The sequence below is a fragment of the Cyclopterus lumpus genome, chromosome 10 (assembly GCF_009769545.1).
Source record: "Cyclopterus lumpus isolate fCycLum1 chromosome 10, fCycLum1.pri, whole genome shotgun sequence".
NCBI classification, from domain to species: Eukaryota; Metazoa; Chordata; class Actinopteri; order Perciformes; family Cyclopteridae; genus Cyclopterus; species Cyclopterus lumpus.
In genome coordinates, this window is record NC_046975.1 from 22,563,243 (window position 1) to 22,584,361 (window position 21,119).

A 21,119-nucleotide genomic window follows, 5' to 3' on the forward strand; every position below is an offset into this window, starting at 1 on the left:
TGTTTGTTTTTTTCCCACTTTTGGTTTAATCTAAATCATGTTTGTTAAACGTTTTTGCCTTATTGTGCTTATGTCGTGAAATGCTTTGGATAAAACGTACCTTCTTTGAATCTATCAAAGGAGGTTTGTAGTAACGAGGAAAGTTGGACCAGGAGTCGAGGTGTGTGTGTGTGTGTGTGTGTGTGTGTGTGTGCGTGTGTGTGGGGGGGGGGGGGGGGGGGGGGTTTGGACACATTGGAAGTGGGTGTGTGAAGGGTTGGACCAGTCCCAACTGGAGTTTAAATATATCTGGCAGAGCGACACCGACTTGTTGTTTGTTATGTGAGAGAGAGAGAGACTGAGAGAGAGAGAGAGAGAGACCGAGAGAGAGAGAGAGGGAGACCGAGAGAGAGGTTGTTGAGAAGCAGAATAAAAATAAAATAACCTCCCCGCTTGATTCATTTCGGCCCGAGAGAGCGTGACGAACATCTGGCATCGCAAGTCAGATTTATTTTTAGATATGCAAAAGAGGGAAAAAGAATGCAAAAACGCCCTTTTCCAGCTGGATGGGACTATTTCACTATTCCCCCCCCCCCCTTTTTTCTGCAATGTTTTTATGTACAAATAAAAAAAAAGAGAGAGAGAAAAGAAAAATGTGAAACGGCACCGAAAGAAATATATATATAAATATTTTAATAAACGTCTGTTTGTGTTTGTTTACTGCAGGCGGTTGAAAGTGTTTCACGGCTAAAAGAAAACAAACCTCTGAAGTCTGAAGTCGACCGGCGGCTCGTCGTTCACGGCTGTCGAGGAGTGTGGGAAACATTGTCCAATTAAAATTAATTAACCGTACGACTGTGTTTTTACAACGCATACTTTTACAGTCTTCGCCCTTGGAGGAAATCCAAAAATGAATAAGTTGTATATTTAACCATCTGCAGCATTAATGGAGCGTATCCTTATCCGATAAATGACCAACAAGGTTAACACGCGATTCTCATTCGACTGGTGGAATATATAGAAAAGAGGGACGACGGAGTCGATGTTTGGGACAGATATTACGGTTTGGATCCTACTGTTGACGTCAGGTTCTCTCACGTGAGGAGGAGGAGGAGTTCTTCTTCTTCTTCTTCAACTGGTCTGAAAAGCTGAGCATATTTAAACATTAACTGCGTTTTGGAAAGTGAGGGTAAATAGTTGTAAAACTCGGACCGCTCACTCAAAAGTCATAAAATAAAAAGATGGACGCCTCCAACGTGGATTAAAAGTTAAGAACAAAGAAAAAGAGTCGCAGTTAGAAGAGGGCCTCATACTGGAGAGAGCAGTTATTTGACCAGTGAAATCTAAACGCCAACAAATATGGATTGAATATGGATAAAAAGCGTTGTTGTGAATTTTGAAAAATATGAATTAATTTCAATAAATCGTACCTTAAAACCGGAGTTATTGTTAATGTTCGGATCAAATGGGAGAGAATTCTACAAATAGAATAAATATTAATATATTAGTGTCGCCTGTTCGTCATCCAAAACTGTGCAGAAATAACGGTGGCTTTGAACACAATAAATAAACATTAAAAAAAAAAATATGTTAATTTAAGAATTTAAATTTAAAATGAATGAAGCTTTGAACTATTGGGAACAGTTTGTTTTATGCCTCAATAGATCAAGCAGGTCTGTGTTTCCAGTTATTCTTCTTCTCAAGCGGCTGTAAAATGTGTGCGTGAGTCACGAGGAGACGGAAACGTGTCGAAACGCACCAGCGATTAGTCAGAGTCCTGAAAAGTCACATGACGCGAACCGCGAAGACAAAAAGGCCAACGAGAGTTTGCCGGTGCACGGAAAAACCGGTTTTCTAAAAATAGCCGTGAATATAAATCCTAAAATCGTTTTCCAAACGTCGACACGACATGAAAAAAAAAAATACAAGAAAGCTCCGTTTGATTTTTTTAAATTTTTTTTATTTAATAAGCTGGTTCATAAATTATCGCACATAAAAGATTATTTTTCAATAGTTACAAAGTGGAGAGCGACTTTCATTTTAATCGACCCGGAAGAAATAAAAATTGAAAAAAATAAAAATAAAAATAAAAAAAATCGAAAAGTAGAGCGTTGACAGACACAGCGGAGCGGAGAAGAGGGAGCCAATGAGGGGGAGGGGGCGGGGTTAAACATCCAACCACTGTCGAATTATATTCCCGTGACAACAGACGGTCGTCGTCTACGGCTCGAAGACTAGCAGCGAACAAAACGGTGACATGCGTTTCGTATTTCATGCCGGAAATAACAAAACAAACCGTTCTCCAGTGTATTGAAACGGGGGAATAAATTATAAAAAAAAAAAAGGAATAACAATTTAAAACTATAATAATAATAATAATAATAATAATAATAATAATAATAAAAAAATAAGAGTGAAATGTGAGGCTCACGAAAAAAGAAACAACTCGAAACTAAAAAAAAGAAATAAAACGCGTCGAGGCGGCGGCGTCTCGTCTTCTCGACTTTCGCCCCCCGTTTTCTCCTCGTGGGGGCGAAGCGGTCGGCGAGAAGCTAAACGGGGGTCGACAGTGGTTAAGAGGCGGCGAGGAGCCACATGATTAAATCTTATTCTACAGCTATCGCCTCCCCCTTTTTCTAGTGGTCAAATCCCGACTGGCCGATGACCTCGGATCTGTTTTAAAACGAGATTGTTTCGGAGGACCGGCGGGGGGGGGGGCGCGGGGGGGGCTAAACCCGGACTCGCTGAAACTGGTCTGGGAGCAGCGAATGGGGTGTCCGTCATCTCTAACGCTAGTTTCTTCTCTCTCTAGGGTTCTATCTTCCAGAGCTTCTCTCTGGACGGCCGACTAGGACATCTGCTGCTGGATGTGCTGCAGGAACTCATTGTAGGAAAAAGGCCCCTCGGACCGGTCCTCCACCAGGTACTGGAAGAACGACGCTTTGGCCGAAGAGTTGTCCCTGCAGGAAAAGACGAGAGGCTGTTATTCAAAATCAGGAAGAGAAATATGAGGTTTGGGGTCTCGGTAAAAGCACTATACTCAAAAATATTTTTGAGGGTTTTGGGAATTCAGCTGGCTTCATTTAGAGACGTGAATACCTGGAGAGTAAAATTAGAAAAACATAAAAATCATGATAGAAATGTGTATTTAAGTTTTGCCGTGCCGAGAAACACCGGACCAGATGTACAAATATATATTTTTAAAAGAAGGGAAGAATTATTTAGGCAGCTTACTCTTGAAAGCTCACGAATGTTAAATACACATTTACTGGTTGAGGCTAAAATAAACCTGAATACTTTTAGAAAATGTTGCTTTTTTTCCCCTGATGTAATTAACTCGTTCTTCTTCGTTTTATTACTTTGATTAAAGTCCGTTATGAAAACTCAGGGATCTCATTTAGAGCCGAAACAATGTATCAATTAGTTAAAACAGAATAAGGAGATTAATGGGCAACTATGAGTCATTTTGTGCATCTTTCCAGCCAATATGCCAAATATTCACCGTTTTGAGGCTTTTCTTTGTGATTTATGAGTAAACTGGATTTCTTTGATGGAAACCAGACATCTGAATACACAACTTAATAAATAATTTTTAAAAAAGGGCATTTGTCATTTTATTGGCAAAATAACTAATTGAGAAAATAAAATCCTAAAATAAGTTTTAAAAACACAGCAAAACTGATAACTGTTATTTTATTATTTACTATTATTGGAGGCAAACTTCTTGTTTCGTTAACTGCATCTCAAGAAATATCATCCAACTTACCACATGAGTTTGTCATCTGTCAGAGTTATGCAAACACCCTCACACAGCAACAACAACAACAACAACAACAACAACAAGGCAGTGCCACAGAGGCGCAGAGAGGAAACACAAAACAACGCCTTCCCTCTGGAGGACTCGACCACGGCTGTCAATCAATGACCTCACTGCTGCTTACTGTGGTGGTTTTATTTTATTTTATGTGAACCTTCGACCGATCGGGAGAATGAGTCCAGTGAAACCGGCAGACTGGCCACGCCCCCTTTCTGTGAGCGCTGACAGACATTTCACATGGCGGTCAAAAGGGGAACTGAACTGAAATTACTTAATAACCTATAATTGATTTCCTGGTAATTTATTGACTAATATCATTTCAGCGCCAGATAAAACATTGTTTATCCTTGTGTATTGTCATCTTGTACATTGTTTATCTTTGTGTATTGTCATCTTGTACATTGTTTATCTTTGTGTATTGTCATCTTGTACATTGTTTATCTTTGTGTATTGTCATCTTGTACATTGTTTATCTTTGTGTATTGTTATCTTGTACATTGTTTATCTTTGTCGTTTGCTACTACTGGCTGGCTGTGGGCCATCAAACGAAAATGTTGTTGTATAACAATGACAATAAAAAAAAAACCTCTTTATCTTTAGTGCTTAAAGGCCCGACTGCCCACAAAGACACCACTACAGGCTGATCGTGACCTCTGACCTCAATAGGCTGTGATCTCCGCTTGCGCAATTGAAATATGTATTCATCATTTTTGGGTGGAGCGAAGAACAAAAGGGAGTATCTGTTTGGCTCTAAAAATAAACAACAACCCGAAGGTGATTCAGAGTTCCTCATCATATTTTTCCATTTGGGGTAATTTGAGGTCAAAATGTCCAAAACGTTGTCTCAATAACAATAAAAGAACAACCGGAAGCCTCTCGGAGCGCCTGCGTGTTAGAGGGACGTCCCTCCAGAGGTGCGGCGGTGCTTACTTCATGACCGTTAGCGTGGAGCTGAACGCCCTCTTGTCCTGCAGCCAGTCGAGGAACGCTCGCACCCTCTCAGACAGAAGCGTCTCCAGCTCGGGAATGTGAGTCTGGGTTAGGAGAAAGAGAAAGAGAGAGAGGGACCAACACGCACAACGTCAGCTGCATTGTTTTCACGCCTGTGGTCCTAAAAAAACAACAACAACACAATAAGCAGCATAAACAAATGCTGATGAATGCCGTTTGTTTATGGGTGTCACCAGCACGCCCGTGTGGTAATGACACACACAAAAAAAAAAAAAAAAAGCTACAACAGCAAATCTGCTCTGCTGCACGAGTTGTTTTTGTTTTAACAACACAGAGAAAAACGCAGCGTTGTTTTTTATTGTGTGAACGCTGCATCGCGTCAGGCGAGGTAAAAACAACACCAACGTTTCCCTAAATTGGAGTTCTGACATGTTCGGATGCTCCTCGGGGGGGGGGGGGGGGGGGGGGGGGGTCTCACTGACCATGGTGGCGGGTATCGAAGCGTAGTCGGGGAAGCCCAGGACGTCCTGGATGAACAGGTGGTCGCAGGATTTGCCGATCCACAGATAAAACACCTGCAGACAAGAAACGAGAGAATCAATTATCTTCTTCTACTCGTAAACATATTTCAATGTTTGTGAGTGAATAAAGCAACAATAAAAAGTAAAAAATAAAATAAAAAAAAAGGCTCAGAAATACACCCGTAAGAGATTATTTCCTTAAATGTTAAAACACACACAGGACGAATCGCTACACAGTAAGAAGCCGACGGAGGAATTAGGCCTTTGAGAAGCTGAATGAATAGTTTAAAAATAAATACTTACACAGAAATGAGCGGTTGTATTTCAATTATATTGATTTTTTGGTGAAGAAAAACGTTGTTTTTCCCTCACCTGCCTCCGAGGTGAAGTGTCTTAAATAGGAAAGTACTGAGAATAAGACTGGATTATACTACACGAGTCACGTGAGAGTTTGTAAACAAATGTTTAAAAAGAAAATAGTTTTGCTGTCCTCATTTGCGTTCACCAAGACACTTTTTATTATTATTCTTCGTTCACGGCGAGGAATTGACACACAACCCGTCACATCGTGGGGGAAGTATTAAAAAAACATTTATATTGATAAGCCACAGCCAGCAGAGCGTCTCACGGACGAATGACGAGAGCTTACGTTGCCACAGTCCAGGAGGAACGCTCCGTCTCTCGTCACCCTGTCAGCAGACAGGTGGAGCAGGTGAGGCTGGGGAACCACGGTGTCGTTCAGGTGGAGCGCCCCCTGCAGGCGAGACAGAAACAAGTTGGGGAGGACTCTCAAAGTTTGTTCCATTTGAAAACATGTTTCACTTCCAAAGCCGACTCGGGTCCTACCTGGTCCGACATGTCGTCCAGCCGGTACAGGTCCGGGTGAACCATTCGCATCAGCTGCTGCAGCGGCTGCGTCTTGAACTCGCACATGGCGAAGACCCGCTCGTCCAGCCGCGTGCTGGTGCCCGTCCGCAAGGCTTTCTGGAAAGCCAAACGCAGAACTTCTTTAAATGTGCACGTTGATCGTTAATACATCAGTTTTGGTACTTTTGCCGAGTCCTGTTTTTAAGCCCGATACTGTAGCTTATAAACGGTCAGACAACATGGAGTTAAACTCTCATTTAACGCCTCCGACCTGATTCTTTTCTAATCGAACAAACGTCTGCTAAAAGACAGAGTTGTGATGAGATTGTTTAAAGGGAAGTGCGGTTGCATGAGGTACTTTATCCACAACCCTGTTTAGAAGAAACAGACACGAGTACCAAAGCAAAGCACTGCTGTGGACAGTTCGATGCTCTCTTTAAAAACACCAGACTCCCTTTGACCAAAAACCGCAATTTTGCCACTAAACAAGTGTTTAAACTTACAGTTTTGTGTCTTTGACGAGTACATGGAGGGATACAAAGGCTTGTGTTCCCCGCTCGTCTACGTGACGGCAAGTCACAGCATTGAAATATTCTAAACATAGAGTACACTTGAGCTGAGATTGATTATTTTTTAAGTGTTCTAAATCCACAGCGGGCGATTACTTTGCTCCCATCTCCGGACTAAGAGCGTCCACCGTCGGTAATAAAGCGACTGATATACCTCAGACAACTACACTTCAAAAAACTCTCCTTTTAAAGTGCTTACAAGAACCATCCGAACATCTTTACAGTGTAATGAAGGCGGATTAAACAGGTCTGATGACGCCGTTTACAATCTGTAATTGTACTTTAATTCATGGCTCAGGGTTCAATAAAGTGGGCACTGTGTTATAATTGTTCAGGGTGCATCCTGACGTAGTCGGACCCCCGAGGGGTTTTAGTCTCAGATGACGCAAAGAGCGTGAGAGTAAGTCAGCGTGGACACACCCTGGATGTATGAATGAACAAGTCCTGGGAGGATGAATACAGTAATTGACCATTTCAGCTTGTATTGTGTGTGTCTAGAGAGGTTCATTCTTCAGGGTGTGTAACCCTGATGCGGAGGTGGATTACTGGGGCATTAACGTGGAATGTGGCCCGTAATAAACCTGCGTGGACAAAGTGTGTGTGTGTGTGTGTGTGTGTGTGTGTGTGCGTGTGTGCAGACGGACTCGCCTGTTTGAGCAGAGAGAGGATGTACACGGGGAAGAGGCGCATGGAGGCGGCCACGACGAGGCCGGACTGCTGCAGGTTGCACACGTTGTTCTTGTAGGCGCTCATCAGGTCCACCACCGCGTTCGTCAGGGCGTCGCGAGCGTCCGACAGGCTGGACGTTATCGAGCGGTCGATGGCTGGAGAGGCGACCGCCGAGGTTCAGAGAACACAGTGCGACGCGTTAGTGCAGACAAAGCCTGCACCTCACGGTGAGGACAGGAAATGCACATATTTATAGGTCTTTTTAAGCCATTCTTTTACTGCAAAGACAACTTTTCTACTCTGATTCTCTATAATATTATGTTGAGATGTCCTAGGAGTGGGTGCAGGAAACGACGACAGTCAGAGTTTTCCAATGTTCTCTTGGTGACATAATTAAAGCCCTCTCTGTGCTCCTCTGTCATTGGGTGACCCAGAAATCTCCTCCGTCCTCTCGCCTCTTCCTCGCATCCCTCTCTTACATCCTTCGCTGGGAGGAGCTGAGACGCAAGGAAGAGGCGAAGCGAGCGAGGGAAGCGAGGAGACAACTCGACCTCCTTCCTACATACACTCCCTCACGAGGACCATCAGCTCATACGGTTTCATAACCACCGTCCTGACTGCCCTGCTGACTGAGGGGGTTGTAGTCCTCGTCACGTCTACCGGGAGGGAAAACATCTGCCCGCCGTTGGTTTACGCGACACTCACCCATGTCGGCGAGCAGACAAGTGATGGCCTGAACGTCCGCTCCGGCGTACACGTCGCTCAGTTGGTTGACCACCGGCAGACACAGAGTGTGGACCCGGATTCGTCTTTTTCCTTTACTGGAGGTGTAGAGCAGAGCGGCCTGGAAGCAGGCCAGAGACGAGTCTGCCAGAGAGTCGTCGATCGACATCTGGACAGCGAAGGCGGAGTCCGGGTTCACGTTGGCCAGGGACAGCAGGTCGGTGGAGCGCACGAAGAAGTTACCGTGGAACGTGTGGATGGATAAACCTGAGGGCGGTGTAGGAGACATTTGTAGAGGAGACACTTTAAAAAATTTTTAAAAAAAATAGGCCGTCTGTGTGACTCCGGGGACCCGGTTACCTTTAGTGCATCGTATCCTCATGACCGCCTCGAAGCCGATCTTCCTGGTGAGGTAGCGCTCCAGATCTTTCTGGAACTTCTCTAGTTGAGTTGGGTTCTGGGTGCAATGGAAGGAGGGGTAGTAGAAGATGCTGCCTGCCGAATACTTGGAGATACATGCTGAAGAAAGAGGAGAGCAGTATTAACGAAACACTGGTTTTTTTGTGCCATAGTGCTGTGGGCCTCCATTAGAGCTGGAACAAATGTCATTTTTCTTTTGAGGTTTTCAAATAAAGCTTTGAATGCATGTCGTAATTAAACATTTATAATTAAATCCTCAATTTGAAGTTTTCTATTAAAAAAAGGAACTTTCTTCAATTGACCACAGGAGTTGGAAACAATCCTCCAAAGTCTAATTCTACGAAATAGTAAAATACTAATAATGCTGGTTTAGCCTGATCTTTATCTGCAACCGTGAATTACACAGAAAGACAACGACTTTAAAACAGAATGAATGGACAAGCAAAAAAAAAAAAAAAAAAAGAAGCTGTGCAGCATTTTAATGTTGATGAATTTGATTTTTGACCGATAAGTAATTGCTTGAGATATTTCAAAGAGCGACAAAACGGCGAAAGAGGTGGACATTGATGCATTTCTTACATAGTGAAGCAAGGTCAGTGTACTGGGAGCTGAGCAGGAAAAGGTCCACCCCGATTTGTTGCCCCGAGCAGTCCAGCGCCAGCTTCTTATAGAAGTCTGTGGCGGGGCCGAGGTGCTGAACTCCCTGAAGAGAAAAAGAAGAGATGCACACAACCGATGAGGCTCGACGGCGTCACCGATCACCGCGACTTTTTCGATAAAGTCAGGAAGAAAGTTCAACCGCCTTCCGGTTCGCACCTTGGTGCTCGAGCGCTGGTTGGGGTCTTCCCTCGACTGCAGCGATCCGGCGCCGATCGTCGGCAGCTGGGTCTGAAAAACGGTGACGCGCCCCCCGGTGGGCGTCATGAGCTTGAAGGCGGCTTGCAGCGCCGGGCCGAGAGCGCTGTGGGTCTCCTTGCTCTCGCTGAACATGCCCGGCAGAGACGTCAGCAGGTCCTTCACCAGCTGGAAGAAGGAAAATAGTTAAAGCTATTTATTGTGCACAAAAAAAACACTTTAAAAAAAGGGTTTTACCTCTTTGCTTTCCTTCAGGTTCACCATCAGACTGTCATGAGACGGGATGAAGATGTCTGAAAACAATAAAACAGACATTTGGATCACAGAAAGATTCATGGTGATTTTACAGTGGTGCAAATCAGTATCATTGAACACTATTTCAAAGAATTGGATAAAATATAGCTTCAAATTTGTAATTAATTTGTCATTTAACTTTGAAATTAAAAACAATCATTTTTTCTTCACACCGTGACTGTAAAATGATCAGGCTGTACTCAATTATAAAAATAGATTTGGGCCAATGTACAGTAGGTAAAAAATAATTATATGCAGTAAAAATGCTTGCTTTTGAGTGTGTGTGTGTGTGTGTGTGTAGTCATAGATATTGTCCAATCAGACGCATCAGTTGTTGTCAGGATGCATTTAAAAATTTTCTCCAGCAACCAAAACATCAAAGAATAAAATACATTGCCTTCACAATTTAGTGGCACTTTGTCTTCGAATCAAATTAGACACATGATTTACTTTATTTTCTGCCCTGCCATACATATGTGAAAAATCTAAATTATTTTAAAAATTAAAATCATAGAAGACTTTAACACCGAGATAAAGAACACACCTCGTTTATTCCTGGATGAAAAAAATAAAATAAACCTTTTCTTTTCTTTTAAATGTATTTTAGACACCAAACCATTAGAGGATAAACAGACGTACCATCGATGTCCGACACCACCAGCATCTGTGGCTGGGACAGCCCCTCCTGGAGGTTGTAGAAGTGGATGGTGTTGTCGAAGGTGAGGAAGCCCACCCTGGTGCGCGTGTCGCCCGGCAACCTGAAGCACATACCAACCCTTTGTCAGTAACTTTGTCGGTAACCAACTCATGAGATTGTTTCCTCAACAACACTCACTTGTCCAGGTTGTCCATAAGTGATTCACAGAAGTACTTTAGGTAACCTGCTTCCACGGCATTGTGAGACACATCGAGAACAAACAGGTAGGCCGCCGGCTGAGGGGGCCGCAGCTGCACGCACAAAAACACACACACACACACACACACACACGCTTAGTAAGACGGGGAAATGTGTTCATTGTCTAATTCCAAGTCTGTAAGAGTTCATTCTCACAGCAGTCAAGTTTGTTTTTCTTTTCTCTTTTAACTCAAACTTCACACAGCAGAAGCGTCTTTGGCTCCAGATGTTGCGGCACAGAGGCAAGACTGCCCTCTAGTGGCCCAGACAAATCACACTGAATCTGGGGACAGAAGAGGCACGTTGGCGTTTACCATGTAGTCCGAGGAGGCGATGAACTCCACGGTGGCGTTTTGGACCTCCGGCCTCTTATGGGGCTCGCCATACGACCGGGTGACCGGATTGTACATGAACTCATCTGGAACTGAACGAGGGGAGAAGAAGAAAAAAAAAGGTTTTGACGCGGCGCGATCGCAGAATCGCCCGCGGCACAATAACGAGTCCGTCGAGGGGAGCGCTCGTACCGTCGTTGACCCGGTAACAGAGGTTGCACTTCCACCTGCGCTGGTCGAGGAAGGTGACAAACGGGTTGATGTAGGTGCGACAGGAGCGACAGCGCACGATCGTGTTCGACGTGATCACCGGTAACTGCTGCAGAGAGAGGGGGAGAGGAAAGAGAGATAAAAAAAGAAGAAAAAGAGTAAATACTGGAAAAGTACAAGTGTCTTTTTAAAGGGAAGTCTTTCCAAAGCATTGCTCTCTGTATTCACTAAAGAGAAGCTCCGTCTCCGCTCTCTCTTCTATTTTCGATGAATGTCAAATCTTCTCAAATCGGGCCTCTTATTGAACACCGAGGAGTGTGAAGTGAGAGGAGAACCAAAATGAGTTGTGGAGAGTGAAACTGGCAAGTGGCGCAGCAGCAGCAGCAGCGTGAGGCGAGTGTGAAACCTTTCATTCCGACTGCGAAAGCAGCAGCTGTGGTTGTTGTAGCGTGGGAATTTTAAAATTAAGTCCACAGGAGACGCACGCACTTGGTTGTCGAGGCTAAACACAGATTTTATTATGCGAGTCTCTTGTAAATGGACTTAAAATACATATTTGACCAATTCACAACAAGCTGAGTGAACAAAACTTCCAGCCACACTGTGTCTCATGTGGTTTCAGTCCCTGGTCTCCAACACTTGGTGCCCTCCGACACCACATCAATTAACGCCCCTATAAATACTCGCCTATCTTCCTGCTCCTCATCATCATCATCATCATCATCCTCCTCCTCCTCCTCCTCCTCCTCATCACTGCAGCTGCTCGTCTCACAGAGCTTCCATAACAGACTCATGACCGGTCGACCACGAGAGGACAAAGACTGCCAAGTTTTTATATAATGATAATAATAATAATAATAGACGCCGCAGAGAAGACGGATTCTTTAAGGCCAACCAGGAAGTCAGCGCCGCTCTTTGGTTTACATGTTTTTGTTCAGCATGAAACCCCCTTTTATGAGTTTTGAAGCGCGTGAATGCAAAATCGGCGAAAGTAAAAGAGCAACCATCGGGGTAATAAAAAAAGGTCACATGACTTCAACGTCTCCAACGCGAAGCTAAACGGAGGACTAGAGTTCCAGGGAAGACGCTTAGAGAATCAGTTATTGGTATTACATCTTCAGACGTTTAGACAGAATGTGTCTGTGTGACAAAAGAATAAACAGCTGTACTGTAAACACACAGGGTTGTGCGTGACTCATGTTTTATACATTACAGGGTTTTACAGGCTTTTATAAACTATGTAACATAACACAATAAAACATGGTCTAAATCGGGCAATGAATAGACAATAAATCCACACGAGAGCAAAAGCATAAGAGGCAACATTGAAATCATGTCCATTTCTCAGTGGGACACGTAAACGCTTCAGAAGAGGGGTATTTACTGATGCAATAAAACTATAAATATAACTTTTAGGGGGTTTGGAAATCAAATCATACCTGTAAGTCTCTGAAGGGGTGGAGGAGGAGGCCCAGAGGGAGCCTGGCCTTGGTGAGTAAAGCCTGGGTCTGAGGAATGCTGGTCAGGGTACACCTGAAGGACCTGATCCGCAGAGACACACACACACACACACACAGATTAGACAATAACAGAGTTAGAGTTTCAGAGTATTTAAGAAAGAGAGAAATATTGCTTTACTTACTGAGGACAACAGTTGACCTTCTTGAGGTCGGGGCTGAGGTTGGGTTCGGGGGCTTCAAGGGGCCTGTGGGGCAGCAGGTCCCTCTCCTGGAGCAGGTTGACCGGCCTCAGGGCCGCCACCTCCAGCTCCGGCACCCCGCTGAGCCCCCCCAGGGCCGCAGACAGCTGGGACATGTTTGGAAACGGCTGCAGAGGAGACACATCAAATGTTTTACTCATTCATCAGGACCGATGTGTCAACACAGCCAGAACACAACAGCTGCTGCTGCTGCAAGAGAGAGAGAGAGAGAGAGAGAGAGAGAGAGAGAGAGAGAGAGAGAGAGAGAGAGAGAGAGAGAGAGAGAGAGAGAGAGAGAGAGAGAGAGAGAGAGAGGACGACAACAACTGAAACGCGAGTGTCCGAACTTCATCATCAGCTGGCGAGAGTGAACCAAAACAGTGGAAAACAAAACTCAGAGGAAATCCAAGAAGGCTGCACAGAAACAGATGTTCACAGAAGCAACAACAGACTTCTGAAACACTTCAAATCCAGGAGATCTTTCACCTGGGAGTACTGCTGGTAGCTGGACTGGCCGTACGGGTCGTGAGAGGGGGACGAGTCGGTGACGGCGGCCGGTCCCTGATGGTAGGCCGGCGGCATGCCGGGGTAACCATAGTTACCATAGGGCGCGGCCTGGTTGGTCATGTGGTTGGAGGGCGGCATGGAATCTGGACGAGAGAGAGAGAGAGAGAGTTCAGCTTTTTAAAGACATCGGATGCTCGTTTGGAAGACGGGTTGATGGTTTTGACCCGATTACGACAAAGTGCAAAGGTATGATAATTATACGTGTGTGTGTGTGTGTGTATGTGTGTGTGTGTGTGTGTGTGTGTGTGTCCCATTTCCGTCACAAGCTTTTACATGAATTGAAAAGTGCAAGAATATATCACCTCTCCTGTATGGATCTCTTTTACTTTTTTAGGTTTGCGCCGACATTTAGCTATTTATAATAATTATTTTGCGTTTGCATCAAAATGTTACCTTGGGATGCATTTACAATGACGGCTGCACCAGGAACCTAATGGAAGTCTTATTATATAGAGTTGTAAAAAGGAATAAAACATATTTGTGTCGTTTCAGATGAAACGGTATGTGTGTTGTACCTGGATAGCTGCCGCCTTCCAGGTTATCGTAGCTGTTGGGCACCGGAGAGGCACTGCCAGTACTGGAAGAGGAAGTGTCACCACCTGAGAGAGAAAGAGTGACACAGAGAGAAGAATTCAATCAATGTGAGCTGAACAAGGACAGAACAAAAAGGACTAAAGAAGCAAAACAAAAACAAAGACTTGAGAAAATGAAGGTCAACAACTGTGAGTCAATAAAAAACGAAAGGCCGGAGGGTCAAAAAGAGGATAATAATGAAACAAGGGGAGAAAAAAAAAAAAAAAAAAAGGGACTAAAAAGCAGTTGTTAGTTTGACTGTGAAGCCGTGTTTGGACTCCCTTCAGGCCTCTGAGGATGAAAGTGCTTCTCATGTTTAACAGCCAGCAGCTCACTTCTTCCACACTTGGATCTCCTTATGGAACAACCGGATTCATCAACGCCGAACAAAAAAAGGTTGTTTATAAAAATTAAAAAGTAGTAGGTTTATGTTGGGAGTTTGTGTAGAAACCCAAGTTGTTTTTTTTAAACTCTTTCAAGTGCGATCCTCAACACTTTAAATGTTGATGTTTTTTAAAAAAAAAAAGGAGGAAGGAACATTTGTTTGGCCCCCCGAGCGACGTTAGTGAATATTAAACATTAAGCGTTTATTTACACGGAGACTCCACAGACTTTACGTGCTGGTCTGTCGTACATTTCCCAGAGCGACCTAACAAAAGCACAGAGGGTTTATAAAGTAGGCGGCGCACTGAAGAGTGAAGAGCGATGCATCGGTGGAGCAAACTCAGATGGCCGGCAGGTTTCTTTGCCAATGGGGCAACAAGGCGACACAAAAGGGCATGTTTGAAGTCTCGTGGATGCAGTGCATTGTGGTCTATTAACGTTTTTTTTCTGTTTTTTTTTTTTTTTCCTGATCCGATGTGAGGTCAAAGGTCAGGGATGTCGTACGTGTACAGATTGTAAAGCCCTCTGCGGAGGCACATTTGTAATTTGTGATTTTGGGCTCCACAAAAATAAATTGAATTGAATTAACTCTCATGTCCGATAAAAGGGAAAAAAAAAATCGGGTTTTCAAGAAGGATTACACGAGTAGAATATTTGAATGACCCCGTTAATCCACGTGGGCCCACGAGAGGGACGGCGAGCCGAGACACGCCAGGCCCTCTGGCAGGCAGCTCATTGGACGGGGCGGGATCCAATTATCTAAAAGCGGACCAGTAGACCACTAGATTATCTGCTCTGGAAGAGGAGGAGGAGCAGGAGGAGGACAGCTTAGCCTTCCTCCTCCGCGAAGATTCTTCCTCCACCTCTTCCTGCTGGAGCTAGCCAGTTTTCACAAAAGTAATTAAAGTTCCATTCATACGGTGGGCAACAGCGTTTTCCCCATAAGCGTCACTGATCTGATTACCTATAGACCTCTCTAGGGACCGATAACAGGTTCTCTCCGGGCCGCATACTGTAACTGTGACCAGAAAGCTAAAAACAAGAGTCTCTCTCTTATTTTTTAATTTTTTTTAGGAGGTGTAAATGAGAGCCGGCTGTGCTGCCATGCGCTCTCAGGCCAGCAGACATGTGCACAGAGAGCCTTCAGCTGCATCTGAAAACATGCTAAACTCTGATGACACAACTCCTGAGGGAGTCATCAGCAGAGCACCTGAGTGGTGCATAACAACCCCACACACACACACACACACACACACACACACACACACGCGCACACGCACACGCACACGCACACAGGAGAATACGCTGTTGTTTGTTCCACTGCATACATAAGAGATATTTAAATGCAGCCTCAATGATTGTAAGCATACTAATGCAATTGCATTGTAATGCAAGGTATTGACGATTGTTTATTTTACACTTTAATCTATTCAACCAATCTTTAAATTTGCCCAAAAACTACACTGTAAAAAAAAAAAAAAAAAATTGTCGAGTTTCCAAATCACGCCTCCATCGGGATAAGAAACCCAGTGTCGGCTTGAAATGGTGACATTTCATCAAAACCCCCTTTTTAATACACATTTCACGTCACGTGCTCCTGGGGAGGCCCGAAGGCCTCGGGTGAGACCAACAGTCACGGGGACAAAACCTCTGTTCAACTTCAACTGCAGGCTGCGTTTACACAAAGCAGAGCACCGGACAGCTTGTAAAGATGTAAATAGTTCAATATGTACAGCATGTGGAGTCCCCTTTTACCTATAATGGTAACACGTATGCATGTATATACATTTCCTGGTCTCTTAGCTGTGCAGCCATACTTCAGCGAAGGCCAAAATAAGTCGTGAAGGACCGACCTTAAAAAAAGAACGTGTAGATTTGAGCAAGCGAGAGAAGGTCCTCTAACTTGGGAGAAACTAAGTTATGTCACAGTCGATGTTTTATTCATGAACACACTATTGAATTTACATTTTCCACAAAAGAAAAAAAGTGACAGAATTGTGTCTGCTGTCAATCATAGCTCTGCAACCGGTGCAGCTCTAGTTTATGGGATGGAGAAAGTGGTAACGAATGGGTTTATGGGGGTGGAGAAAGTGGTAACGAATGGGTTTATGGGATGGAGAAAGTGGTAACGAATGGGTTTATGGGATGGAGAAAGTGGTAACGAATGGGTTTATGGGGGTGGAGAAAGTGGTAACGAATGGGTTTATGGGGGTGGAGAAAGTGGTAACGAAGAAAGTGGTAACGAATGGGTTTATGGGGAGATAAAAGCTAAAGCAGACCTGCTTCCTCATCCTCCTCATCATCATCATCGTCATCATCCTCAGAGCTGGATGACGAGGGGGCTGCGGCCGGGCCTGAGGTGGCGGCAGAGGCAGAGCTAGCTCCACTATTTGCAGCATATCCATACTGCATGCCTGTTGAAAGGGGGGTGGGGTGGGGGGGGCACACGAGAAAACTGTCAAGACTGGGTGATCGATGACCTGATGCGTCATCATCTTCATCCAGTGACTGATCAAAGCAGCTGGTGGTGGGTTTCCCCAACAACAACAACAGAAAGGGAGAGTTCACGCTAAAATGAAATGCATAATTTCCTCCTCTTTCGTAGTAGTGAAATTCATCAAATGCGAGTAGCTTGTTGCCGTAGAGATGTCTCGCCGTGCAGAAGGAAGTGTGCATGAAAATAGTTCCTGCACGAAACTGCTGACGAGGTCACAGTTTCTCTTGAGTAACCGGGGGTCAAGATTTCTGGGAAGAAATCGTAATCATAATTTTTTTTTTAGGTATTTATTTTGGCACCACAAAGCCGAGGGCCATATAGTCCCATATTATATTGGAGAGAAGGCAATCATCTCTGCAGCTGGAGCAACTCACACCAAAACAATCTAGACGGATGCATAGAACTACAGGTAAGAGGAGATTTTGGGGTGCACTGGCCCTTTAAGACCAATACGGACGATCTGTGCTTCCATGCATCGGAGGCACAGACCCTCCAGGATTAGCCTCAACTCTTTCTCCAAGTCGACGTGAAACCAACAACATTTTAGAGGCCCCCTCAAAAGTCGACGACAAAATAAAAGTAACAACTTTAAACCTCACATGTACACAGAATTGGGTGCGAAGCAGGCGTGGATTAACCGGCAGTGGAAACAGTCAGGGTCACGAACCACTTAAAACCAACTTGAAACCCTCACATTTGTATAAGTACTCGCACCTGCACATTTGCGTGTGTGTGTGTGTGTGTGTGTGTGTGTGTGTGTGTGTGTGTGTGTGTGTGTGTGTGTGTGTGTGTGTGTGTGTGTGTGGAAATGTACCAGGCGTAATCTGCAGCACACACAGATGAGAATATGTAAACCATTTACACAGAGTTCAAACATTTATATTCAAAAGACTCGTGGAAGAGTTTGCGCCAGCAGAACCGAGCGCCGTCGTTTGGCCCTCTAACGACTTTTCGTTCACACACACACTAAAACTAAAGCAGGTTAGAAAAAGGTTTGAAATTTTAACCGAAACTCAAACAAAAAGGACACCTGTTGAAACTAATGCACTGGTGAGGGGTTCCTTCTGGCCGCGGTGAAACAAAAACAGGAAACCGCTTCATGTCGAGGCTCCAACGTTTCAACAAAAGTATTTTTTCGAAACATCTGCAACTCAAATGTTTAACAAGATCCAACTTTGTTCTTAAAGAAACATACGCACACAAAGCCCATACATCCAAGAGGCAGCGTTCCTTTGTTTTGGTGAATGTGTTAAAAGGTCAAATGTTGTGTTACCTTGATGGTGGCCCGGTGAGGAATGGACTGAAGCGGAAGGGGTTCCTGAGGGCGGGTGGTCTGCGTCGCCGTAGGAGTCGTAGCTCAGAGAAGCCGGCTGGCTTTGGTCATAGTGTTGGTGGCCTGCGGGTTTGGAAGAGGGCAACAAAAAGACGCACACAAAAAATTCAAAAACAGGGGGCCATTTCCAACAGGAGAAAGGTAAACAAAGCTCCGACTCCGACATAAAGCGAAACACTCAGTACTTTAACTGCCGTTTGTTTTATTTCCTAACATCCACCAATCAGAAAACTATTTATGTAACTATTAAAACTTTCAGGCAGTCTTCTCAACTTTCTAGGACTGCTGGATTTATTTATTTGTGTGTGTGTGTGTGTGTGTGTGTGTGTGTGTGTGTGTGTGTGTGTGTGTGTGTGTGTGTGTGTGTGTGTGTGTGTGTGTGTGTGTGTGTGTGTGTGTGTGTGTGTGTGTGTGTGCCAGTTTGTTTAGAATATTTGTTTTGGTCTTATGTTGGCTGATACAAACATGGAGTTTTATAGGAGTCGTGGCACAAATACAAACGTAAAAACTGGTATGGGACTAAGCCGCTTTAGTTCTGTAGCTAATTTTAAAGTTATATCAAGATATAACTTACACATGGTAATAAACTATTTCACCGATACCATTAAACAGCTTCTGCAAACGCCAAATGCACATAGTGCTCTGGACTAAGCGACGTCTCCTTCTAGCCACACATACCCGTGCCTCCTTGACCATTGACGGTTGGCGCCAGATGACTTGGAGGAGCCACGCCGTACCCGGGCTGCACCGCTGCTGTGGAGGCTGGCCGGGTGGTGCCGTACTGATGTAGGGGGGCCCCCATCTGGGTGGGCATGACTCCATGCGCGGCGGCGCTCTGGGAGGAACTCAGTGTGCCAAACTGGCTACTTCCTGGCGCAGACGGGTACGAAACGATCGGGTAGACGGGCGCTCCGGGGCCGACGGCCGGCGCAGGCACCAAACTGGGCTGCTGTTGGGACTGCTGTGCCGGAGGAGCGTGGTACGACTGCGGCCCATAATAGGATCCCGGGGGGGCATACGGCGGATGATGCTGCTGCTGCAATGGCTGTTGGCTGTAGTGGGCATTTGATGGAGGTGGTGCTGATGAGGGGAGGGTGGCGTACGTCTGAGAAGGAGGAGCAGAGCTTGGGGAAGCACTGTATGGGGAGGGTGCTACATGATGCTGGGAGAGGTGCTGCTGCTGCTGCTGCTGATGATGGTTGCTCCGGTAGTAGTTAGCACTGTGGGCACTGTTCGTGATGGGTGCTTTGCTGGGAACAGGAGCCGGGTGGGCAGGGATAGTGGGGTAGCTCTGTTGTTGAGGTGGGGCTCCATAGCAGCCTGTGGGTGGATGCATGGGTTGGTACGTCTGTGCTGGACCTGCAGAGAAGGAGATGGGGTTGTCACGTACATGTACTTAGGGTCCAAAATGTATATAAACTGCTGAGAGCACACACACACACACACACACACACACACACACACAAAAAAGAAAAAGTACCATCAGCTGCAAACAGCTTCATTAGCAGCCGAGAGGCTTAATACCCGGTTAGCTCTCAACTGATTAAAGGCACAGCAACCATCAATAAAAAAACGAAATTAAAATCAGTGACACTTTTAACCGACTGGTTGTTAATCAGACCCACAATGCAACGCGGATATAGTCACGTGACACCGCTATTATCTAGCTAGCATTTATCACAGTTAACGTTGTACTTTAGCTTTTAAGCTAGTTAGCTAGCTAGCCCACGACTAGCATTACCCGAAAGCCCCCGTTTCACCCGACTTCTGACGTCATCCTGATTTACACTTGAGGGTTATTTATCTTGATTGATACCAGAGAACAGTTGTACCACATCATGGAAATAATAAATAAATAAATAAATAAAGCAACAGCGCCAGACAAACTATCCGTTAGCCAGAGGGGGTTAAAGCACGCGGAGGCTCGCGAGCTGGCTAACCAGCCGCCTGCCGGCCGTCAAGCCGCTAGCAGTCAACCGTCAGCCGTTACCGTTCCGGTGGGGGGTCGCCGGGTTCTGTCCGTAGCTGATGGAGCTGTTGAGGTTCGTGAATCCCGGCGCAGACATCGCTCGGTCTCTCCCGTTCTCACGCCCACGGACAAACGGGTGGGTAACTCCTCATGTCCCCCTCCTCCTACTCCTCCTCCCCTGAAGGAATGCGGCAGAGAGACCCGGACAGACTGGACCAGGACCGCTCGGCTGAGCGCTGAAGCTGGAGGATCTTAACGGACCTCCTCCTGGCTGTGGGGCCTTCACGCCCTCTGGCGGATGGTCTACGCAACTACATATACTATAAGTCTACAAGTGTATTATTTCAATGAAAATACTTTCTAGGAATTTTTTTTAAATGATAAATATATTTTATTATTTTTTTATTTTTGCACAATGCAATTAGACGAAAAAGAAACCACCTCTAGCATAATCAACCACCACACTGACATTGTTTACATTTTTTCACCATTGTTTTGTTAGTTAATTTAATATTATTCCGTTCTATTTTTTGTATACAGTGTGCATTTTTATATTTAATATTGCTTTACTTGTATGTATAGATGCTGCTGTAGCGAAAATACATTTCGTTTGTAAAATAGACATTGCATATAGCTTGTATTTTATTATTTCATCAGTTTCTGTTGTATGTTTATTTATTTATTTAATTTGTTTATTTTACAGGGACAATGTAAACCATTGAAATTACAAAAATGTCCAATAAAGTAATGCCGCTAAGATTCATCGATAAAACAACACATGGGTGACGTTTATCAAACAAATGTGTCATCCTGAGTAAAGGACAGAGATGTGTTTGCTGCTTGTGGTTTCAAAGACACCTGCAGTCTCCGTGACCTACTTACCCTAAGAGACTGCCTGGTTTAGGGAGCACAAGGAAGTGTTTTTGATATATTTACACTTCTGTGAAACCATTAAGTCATTTTACTAGTCGTTTTTTATGCTTCCGAATGACTTA

General features: G+C 44.7%; 1 protein-coding gene and 1 long non-coding RNA gene across 5 annotated transcripts; one reads left to right on the forward strand and one right to left on the reverse strand.

Annotated features, from left to right (window-relative positions):
• Positions 1-1,917: 1,917 nt before the first annotated feature.
• Positions 1,918-20,405, reverse strand: sec24b (SEC24 homolog B, COPII coat complex component). 4 transcript variants are annotated; one of them, XM_034543576.1, is made up of 23 exons: positions 20,146-20,405; positions 18,834-19,514; positions 18,096-18,218; positions 16,605-16,739; positions 13,884-13,967; positions 13,288-13,451; positions 12,745-12,929; positions 12,542-12,644; positions 11,085-11,208; positions 10,875-10,984; positions 10,501-10,613; positions 10,305-10,423; positions 9,609-9,664; positions 9,333-9,539; positions 9,096-9,219; positions 8,457-8,615; positions 8,079-8,363; positions 7,353-7,528; positions 6,115-6,252; positions 5,918-6,022; positions 5,230-5,322; positions 4,727-4,830; positions 1,918-2,939 (listed from the first exon to the last, which is right to left on the reverse strand). In XM_034543576.1, exons 1-23 carry the CDS (start codon positions 20,219-20,221, stop codon positions 2,828-2,830), a joined length of 3,576 nt encoding a protein of 1,191 aa, XP_034399467.1. In that variant the 5' UTR covers positions 20,222-20,405; the 3' UTR covers positions 1,918-2,827. The 4 variants fall into 4 exon arrangements, with proteins under 4 accessions (XP_034399467.1, XP_034399466.1, XP_034399468.1 ...); XM_034543575.1 differs by having other exon boundaries at positions 11,085-11,211; XM_034543577.1 differs by lacking the exon at positions 16,605-16,739 and having other exon boundaries at positions 11,085-11,211.
• LOC117737564 lies at positions 13,438-14,174 on the forward strand. Its single transcript, XR_004610046.1, has 2 exons — positions 13,438-13,554; positions 13,861-14,174. It is a non-coding gene; the product is annotated as an uncharacterized LOC117737564 (long non-coding RNA).
• Positions 20,406-21,119: the final 714 nt, after the last annotated feature.